This window comes from Anas platyrhynchos, chromosome 28 (genome assembly GCF_047663525.1).
Source record: "Anas platyrhynchos isolate ZD024472 breed Pekin duck chromosome 28, IASCAAS_PekinDuck_T2T, whole genome shotgun sequence".
NCBI lineage: Eukaryota > Metazoa > Chordata > Aves > Anseriformes > Anatidae > Anas > Anas platyrhynchos.
In genome coordinates, this window is record NC_092614.1 from 2,153,132 (window position 1) to 2,161,710 (window position 8,579).

Genomic DNA, 8,579 nt, shown 5'->3' on the forward strand with positions numbered 1-8,579 from the left:
TCAAGGCATGGGTTGGGTTACCGGGGGCCCCGGGGTGTCCGGTTTCTGCAGGCACCAGCTCCAAGCACTGGCAGAGCCCAGACACCGGGTGCCGTGGGTGTCCTCGTCCCTTCCTTGTGGCAGGGGGGTCACCGGGGAGACCCCGGCACGAGGCGCTGCGGAAGCACCCACGCACCGACGCGATGCGCAACCACCACGCGGCAGCCACGGGCTCCCAAAGTAAAAGCCAATTTATTGTATAAAGTAAGAACATGAAAGGTCCCTTAAACAAAACACACATTGGGTCAGACGGTCCCGGGGGTGCCCCCACCCAGGCGTGCAAGCAGCCACCCGGGGGTGCCCCCGGGGGCTCGGTCCGGTTCCCCCCAGCCCCTTTCCTCCGCCATGGGGAGGGGGCAGTGGCCGCACGGGCTGGGGCTGGGCCGGGGGCGTTTGTGCGTCACGGGGCTGCGCTGGGGATGTAGGCACTTGTGGGAGGGTGCGGGCACCGCTCCCTCCGCCAGCCCTGGATGCGGGAGGGATGGGAACGGAGTGGGGACCCCGAACCCTGCCTGCCCCCAGCCAGGGCCAGGATCCAGCAATAAAAAGCCCCCGCTGCTCCGGGGCGGGTGCTGCCAGAGGATGTTGAAGCAGCTTTGGTTGGTGCTCTCGGTGAGTTAAGGCAGTTTAGCTTCAGTTGGTTTAAAAAAGGGCAAAACCAGCAAAAAAAACAGCTCTCAGGGGCCAGAAGGGTCCGGGTCTGGTCTGGCTTTGCTCCGAGGCTCCGCTTGGACCCTGCACGCCCCGAGGTGGGAGCGGAGCCCATCTCTACCTACCGAAACCAGGAACCTGCAGCCCAATCCGGGAAGTGTCAAAAAAGGGACGTTGGGGCTTTTTAGGGTGAGGGGAGGTTCAGGCTCCTGCCAGCGGCACGGGAAGCGGGGAGCAGGCGGACGAGCGGCCGCCTCGTCCCCGTCCCAGCGCCGTCACAGTGACCGGTCGCAGCCGTGTGAGTCCTTGAGTAAGAGGTGGGAGCCGCGGTGGTGGCGGTGCCACTGGGCTGGAAGCCCCCGGGGAAGCACCGAGGGGGAACCCGCTCCCCCCATGCCCTCGGCCCCCTCCATCAGCACCCACCTCCCTCGGCACAGGGCTCAGCCCGGGGCGAGCTCCTTTCCCGTTTGCATCTCGCTGAAACGCAGGCTCAGAGCGGGAGGTGCTGGTTTGATCCCCCCCCCAGCACCCATCTCCAAGCGGGGGAGCCCCCTGTGAGGGACCCCGCGCCCCTCACTCCACCCGGGAAGGGCCGGGGAGCAGCGAGGGCGGAGAGGGGAGATGGGGCCGCAGCGCCCAGCGCGAGGGACGGGAGCTGGGGGAAACCCACGCCCGGCCCTCGCTTTTCCCCACCGCTGCGTCCCCCTGTCCCCTGTCCGTCTGTCCTGCCCAGCTCGTGTCCCCCCGGGCGGGCAGCCAGGTGCCCTGTGCCGCCGGGAACATCCCTCGGGTGGCAGAGGGTAAGCCGGAGGGATTAAAACACTGATTTCATTAATGCCCCAGGGGATCTCTGCAAAGGAAATAAAAAAAGTTTGGAATGAAGTCCGAATGTCCAGGTCAGTCGGAGCCATGACCGTGCGGTGGGGGCGCGCTGGGGGTCTCCCCACTCGCCCCGTGCTTGTTGCCCATGGCTGCAGCCGCTCGCTGTGTACCCGACCCCGGTGCTCGCATTGCTGCGGGTGGCCACAGCTGCCCCAGAACAAACCAAAACACGGCGATTTCTGCGCGGTGACAGCAGCCGGGAACATCCCCGGGGGTCCCTCACACCACGGTGCTGATGGTGGACGACTCCTCCGAGCGCCGCTGCTTGCTGGGCAAGGATTTGAGATACTCGAGGTGCCGCCGGGCGTCCTCCTGGTTCTGGCGCACGTAGTAGACCAGGTAGGAGATCACCATGGCGAACCAGCCGAACATGGTGACCAGCATGGCGATGTCCGTGGTCTTTTTGTACATGTTGCAGAAGTCCGTGTCGGCGATCACCTGCAGGAAGGCTTTGCCCACGTGCTCCTCCTGCACGGAGGAGTCGCAGACGATGCCGCCCGAGGAGCCGGCCGCCAGCTCCACCGTGCGGATCAGCTCCTGCAGCCGGCAGTCACACAGCCAAGGGTTGTTGGAGAGGTTGACCTTGGCCTTCAGGTTGCTGAAGGCGTCCTTGCTGACCGACACCAGCCTGTTGGAAGACAAGTCCAGGGAGTGCAGGTGCTCGCCCAGACCCCGGAAAGCCCCGCTCTCCACGCCGGCGATGGCGTTGTGGGACAGGTCCAGCTCCAGCAGCAGCGGCAGGTCCCGAAAGGCGTCGCGGGGCAGGAAGGGGATGCGGTTGGAGTCCAGGTAGAGCTTGTTGGTGTCGTTGGGGATGTCTTTGGGGACCTCGGTCAGCCGAGCGTTGCTGCAGCGAAAGGTCTTCAGCCCCTCCTCCTCCGAGGGGTAGCAGCCCTTGGGGAAAGCAGCGGCCGAGCGGAGGCAGGAGGCCAGGAGGAGGACGCTCTGCAGGAGCAGCCACATGGTCATGGAACGCAGGAGGAACGGCTCCACCGGAGGCATGGCGCAGAGCCGGCTTGCTCACACGGCCACCGGCCCCTCGGCTCTTGCCCACGGTGATTTGGGCTCGAATCGGTGCATCTGGGACGGAGACAGCAAGGGCACAGCATCAGGCAGAGGCACCAAGGGGCACAAGCGCCGCTGTGCCGGCGGGGAGCATCGCGCCCGCCCCGGCACACCCAGCTGTGGGATGGGGACGGGGACGGGGACAGCCGGCACGGCTCACTCGTCCCCCTGCCATCAGCGGCTGCGCTCGGTGTTCCAGCCCAGCAGGATTAGGCCCCGTGGGGCCGAGCGACCACACGTCTCCTGCGTGCAGCAGCTGGGCTGTAACAAACGGACACGGCGCGGGCTGAGCCAGAGGCGGGGGTGAGATCCCCGCCAAGGTCACCGGCAGTGCGATCGCTGCCTGAAGGCCAACGCATCCTGCAGAGGCGGCCGGCAAGCCCTGGCTCCAGCCGAGCAGCCTCTGCAGGCAGGGCCCCTGGGGAGAGTGATGGAAGCAAGGCGCAGGCAGGAGCAGCGCAGGTTCCCCGAGCGGTGCGGGGCTGGCATGCAGGCAGGGATCTTGCTCACCAGCTCTGCTTCCAGCGCTGCCCGCCCCGGGGACGCAGGCACGCAGCACGCTTTCTGTGGGGTGTTTGCTTTGGAGGGGACTGGAGCGGGCGGGTGGCCGGGCTGAGCTGTCCCCTGCCCGGTGCCACGCCAGCCCCAGGGCCGGGCTGCCCACACCACCCTGTAACCATGGTCCCCATCCAGCCCTTTATTCCGGAGGGGAAAAACGTCAGCAGGAAAGAAACAAAAACAGAAAAAGGAAATTCACAGGAGCTGAGCGTTCAGCAAGTTCCCAGGGTGGTGGCAGCAGATAAGGCCACGTCCGAGAGCGGCGAGCGCGCTGCCCCGCTTTCCCAGCCACAGGTCCCGTCTCGGCGAGGGGCTGCAGCGGCGGCACAACCAGAGCAGGATGCAGGAGCTCTCCTCTCCCAGCATCCCGTGACTGAAGCCACCAGCATGAAAGGGCTCCCCGTGGCACAGAGCTGTGCTGTGGAGAGCCCCACGCTGTGCTGCCCCGGGCATCTCCTGGTTATCCTGCCCGCAGCCTTGGGGGTGTCCCCTGCAGCCCCCACAGCACCCCGGGGTGCAGGGGTCCCACGTTCTCCTCCCCACCTGCGGATGAGGGACTGCAGCTCCTTGGGGCTGGGTTTCCCCGGGGGGCAGTGATGCTGTTCCCCACTGTTGGGGGGCTCAAGCTGCCCCCAGAGCCAATTTGGGGCTGCTGGGGCTGTAGGGGGAGGCTGCCAGGCCTGGGATGGGGCAAGGACAGGGCTTTCTCCGCTCACTGCTCAGCACCGTAACTCAGCTCGACTGCACCGAAACACCCCAAGGTCGCGCCAGTGCAGGGCTGACCCCGAGCACCCCACTCCTGGCACCCCCCCGAGCAGGGAGCGGGGCCCCGAGCAGCTGAAGGGCACCGGGAACCCCAGCCCCACACCGGCACCTCCGCCTGGTGGGGGGAACAGCCCCCCAAGTATGCCAGAAGTAACCCGGGGGGGCAAGCCCAGGGCTGGGCACCGCTGGAAACGGACCCGAACGAGCCAGGACCGGGGACCCAGGAAAGGGGGAGCCTCGTCCGCGGCACCCGGGGGCTGGGGGACCCCCCCTCGGGTAGGATGCGGCTCTCCAGGGCCCCACGGGGGGCTCGGATGGCTGCGGCCACGGTGCTCCGGACCGGGCACGGCACCGAGCGCGGGCGCAACCGGCCCGGTGCAGCGCCCTGCCAGGGTGCGGGGTCCCCACCCGACCCCCCGGGGGTCGCCGCCAGCCGCGGGGACGCCCCCGAGGTGCCGGGAGGCAACCGAGGCTGGCACCAGGACCCTCGGTGCGCCCGGAGAAGCCGGGGATGCCCGGGGTTCCCCCCAACCCCGCTCCAGCGCCGGCTCCGCTCGGCACCGGGGGGGCGCGTTGCGGGCGAGGGAAGCCCCGGTAATTCCCCGGGGGACCACCCACGCCCCCCGCACCCCCGCCCCTCCACCCGCCGCCTCTCGCCTTGCCCATCCCGGAGCCGGGGAGCACCGGGGAGCACCGGGGAGCACCGGAGAGGGGGGGTCCCGGGCCGGACTCACCTGCCGTGCGCCCCCCGCGGCGGCGGAGCGGCCCCGCGCCCCGGGCCGGAGCGGCCGCGCCCCGCGCAGCGCGGCGGGCCCGGAGCCGGCGGCGGCGGCGGCGGGGCCGGTGGGCGGGATCCACCGCCCGGGCCTCCCCGGGGCTCCCCGCCCCCGGCCCGCCCCGCCGGGGGGGCTGCACGGAGCCGGGCACCCCCGCCTCGCTCCCGGCTTCTCTCCCCGGCCGGTCCCGGGAGAGGCTGCGCCGCGGGACCCCTGCCCCGGGGGTGGGATGGAGAGGGGGGGGGACGCACCGGGGGCACCCCCGAGCCCCCAGCCCGGGGCAGCCGCAGCGAACGGAGCCGCCGGGGAGCGCCGAGCCCCCCGGGTCCCTGCGTGGGAACGGCGCTGCCCCCCCGGAGGGTGATGCCCGGTGCTGGGCTGTGCCCCCCGCCGCTGCCCCCGCCTCGGGGCTGCCCCCGGCCCAGCCCCGGGGACACCGGGAATCCCCCCAAGCCCCCCCCACCCCCGGCGCCGTTCCTCCTCCCCCGCCACGGAGCGCGACCCCTCCCGGCCGCCGCCTCCCGCAGGCACCGGCATCGCTTACCCGGGGAAACCCGAGCCGAGGCGGGCAGCGAGGCGGCCTCAGCCCGGGGGGGGGGACCCGGAGCGGGCCCCCAGCCCAGCCCCGAGCTGCCCGGACCGGGGCTTTCCGGGCTGCGCTCAGGACCATGGAGAGCGGCCGCCGTTACCGGGCCCGGCCCGTTCCCGGTGCCCCGTTCCGCTCCACGCAGCCGGCAGCACCGGGGCTCTCCCCGCCTGCCCCCGCGGGACACCGGGCACCGGGGACGAGGAGAGGAGACCTTGAGAGCAAGGATTCCGGTGACCACCCCCCCAGGTTCTCCTTGGAGAGGCCGCTGCTCCGGTGGATAACCGGTTTACGAGGCGCCTGGCCTGCATCTGGCTGCATTAGGGCAACCGAAGCTGAAGGCAGGGCTGGAGCCAGGCACTCCCCGGGGACCCCCACGTTTCCCCCGAGAGCTGCCCGGGGGCTGCCAGGCCCTGGCGGGGCCCAGGCTCCCGCCACCGTCTCCATCCCTGGGGTTGGGATCGCAGCCAAGCCTGCGCTGGGGCATCCTCAACGGCTGGAGGGCAGCAGGCAGGGAGAGCCTCCACCTGCCCTCAGGCTCCTCGGCTCGCTTCTCCCCACGGTTGGCCGGGGAGCGGAGCAGCCCCGAGCTCCCCAGTACCGATACTGGTGCTGCTGGAGCTGCGGCAGCACCCGGCGAGGCAGCCACCAGCTGCAGGAGCAAGGCTGGAGGGAACCACGGACGCATCCAGACCGATGCTGGAGCTGCCGGAGCTTTTGGCGAGCCCCAGCTGATGGTGGCCACGGGCTCAGCCAGAGCTCAGCCCATGGGGCTGGGGGGCACCGGGCCCTTTCCCACCCCATGGAGCCTGAAAACGCAGAGCCTGCAGTGCAGCGCGACCCCGCACGGACCCTTCCCTGCCGCAGCCAGCACCGGTGGCTAAAAATAGGCAGCACCAGCTCCCCACTGCCAATGTGCTGCTAAATATAGCCGGTACCGAGCCGGCAGCGGGACCGTGGCCAGTGGAACAGGAGGGGAGCGTGTCCCCCAACACGGGGGTGAACGGGGAAACCACGCGGGAGCAGCCCCCCTGCACGCAGGGAGCTGCCAGCCCGGGCTGTGGGTTTGGGGATGGATCCTCCTCCCCAGGGACCCTTTGTCCCCAAATTCCGGGGTTCCCTGGGTGGGTGAATCCAGGTTGGGGAGCCTGAGGAGCGGGTGCCCTCACTGCGCTCCCACCGGCAGCGAGAGAGAGGCTGCTGCTGCTGCTGCATCACCGAGAGGGATTAATATTTATGGGCGTTTAAAAATAGCCGTCGCATTGTGCTTCCCCCTCACGTGCGGAGTCAGCGGGGTGCAGGGAAGCTGCTAAATTAGATGTCACCGCGCAGAGGGAGCTGCTCAGTCAGGCAGGAGCGGGGATAAAAATAGAGCCTGCCGTGCGTGCGTGGCTCCCCTGCAAAGCAGGGCCGGCTCCCGCGGGATCCCCCGCCTCCGCTCACGGCATCCCCGCACCTCGCCGCGCTGCCGCGGGCACCCCCAGGCGCCTGGGCTTGGACTGGGTTTTCCTGGCCCCTGCGGGTGCCCACAGCCCTCCGGCAGCAGCTGCCAGGGGAAGCTCCGGCTGCAGGAAGCCACCTGGTGCCTGCCAGCGGCACGATGCCAGCGCGTGGTGCTCCGGTCCCCACGGCCCTGCTGTGCCCAGCTGGCGCACGACTGCGGGGCTGGAGCCGGCTGCAGAGCTGGCACCCACTGGCTGCACCGTGATTAGGTGGGTGCACAGGGGGCCAGGTTGGTCTGCGGGACCCCTGCCCGCATCCATTCCCTGCAGACGGGCGCACGGCCACCCTCAGGCCCACAAGGACGTTGGCACCGGGTGCACAGCCGTGGGCAGAGCAGGAGAAGCCTCGATGCCTTCAGCACAAAGAGGCACCACGAACACCTCCGTGCCAGAAACGAGACCCCAAAAATTGCCTTCTCCATGTGGCCAGGGAGGGCTGGCAGCAGCCGTGCCGAGCTGGGGGGGCTCAGAGCGATCCTGGTGGAGCCGCCTGTGCCAGGCATGGGGACGGAGAGGGCACCCTGGGGGTGCCACGCTGACGGGTTCCAGGGCCGGCTGCACCCCGACGGGGGTCCCAGGGGAGCGAGGAGCAGAGCAGCTCGGGGCAGGGGCTGGCAGCACAAAGCAGCCTCGCAGCTCGGGCGCCGTGCTGCACCCTCTGCCTCTCCCCGGCAGGAGAGCTCGGCGCGGCGGCGCGCACAAAGGCTGCACAGATGGCCGCGCGCACCGAGGGGCCGCGGCGGCGCCGCGCTGCTGGCTTTGATGGCTGTGCAAACAAAGGCACGGCCAGATGGTCGCCCCGCGCTCCAGCGCAGGAATCCTGCCTCCGCTCCCAGGCCCTGACCTTGGCCGCACGCCCCGGCGGTGCCCGCTGGCACCCCGATAACGTGCCCGATGCCTCGGCTGAGGTTTCGCAGCGGGGACGCCCCCACGTCACCCTGGGGTTGGTGCTGCTGAGCATGGCACGGGGTGATTTGTGCCTTTAGGGCCACGGCTCAGGGCAGATGTGATGTGAAGCAGGGGGTGAGTGATGCTCTGATCCCCTTCCCAGCACCACGGACCCCAAAGGAGCCTCCTCGGGAGGTGGCGGAGACCCCATCCCCTGCCCGGGGAGGCGGTGGATTCACTGTCCCTGGGGGTGGTTAAAGAAAGTTGGACGTGGTGCCTGGGGATGTGGTCTAGGGGGAGATGGTGGTGGTAGGGGGACTGTTGGGCTGGATGGTTTTGGGGGGTGAAGATTCGGTGATGGTGGTGGTAGGGGGACAGTTGAACTGCACGACCTTGGGATCTTTCCCAGCCCTAACGCTTCTGTGATTTGGGGCACAGACCCCAACCCGGGAGGGCTGCCTTGGGGCTCCCACATCAGAGGGTGGCACAGGAGGAGCCAGAGGTTGGCCCAGATGATCTTACAGGTTGTTTCCAACCCAAACGATTCCCTGGAATCTTGTTGCTCATTAGAAACTCCTGGCTGAATTTTTAGGTAGACCTGTGTGGGGCCAGGAGTTGGACTCGATGGTCCTTGTGGGTCCCTTCCAGCTCGGGATATTCCATGATTCTGGGATTCCAGGATTCTGGGATTCTGAGATTCTGGGATTTTGTGATTCTGGGATTCTGGGATTCCATGATTCAGTGAGTCTGTGATTCTGTGATTCCGGGATTTTGGGATTCTGGGATTCCATGATTCTGGGATTCTGGGATTTCATGATTCTGTGACTGTGATTCCGTGATTCTGTGAGTTGGTGATTCTGGGATTTG

At 68.7% G+C, this 8,579-nt stretch overlaps 1 protein-coding gene across 1 annotated transcript; it reads right to left on the reverse strand.

The window, feature by feature from the left end:
• Positions 1-212: 212 nt before the first annotated feature.
• On the reverse strand, positions 213-4,829 carry LRRC3C (leucine rich repeat containing 3C). The gene is made up of 2 exons (XM_027445721.3): positions 4,695-4,829; positions 213-2,652 (listed from the first exon to the last, which is right to left on the reverse strand). The coding sequence occupies exon 2, from the start codon at positions 2,572-2,574 to the stop codon at positions 1,792-1,794; it is 783 nt and encodes a 260-aa protein (XP_027301522.1). The 5' UTR covers positions 2,575-2,652; positions 4,695-4,829; the 3' UTR covers positions 213-1,791.
• Between the last annotated feature and the right edge of the window lie 3,750 nt (positions 4,830-8,579).

Excerpts from the sequence above, each read along its gene's own strand:
- LRRC3C (XM_027445721.3), bottom strand. The coding sequence starts at position 2,574 with ATGCCTCCGGTGGAGCCGTTCCTCCTGCGTTCCATGACCATGTGGCTG.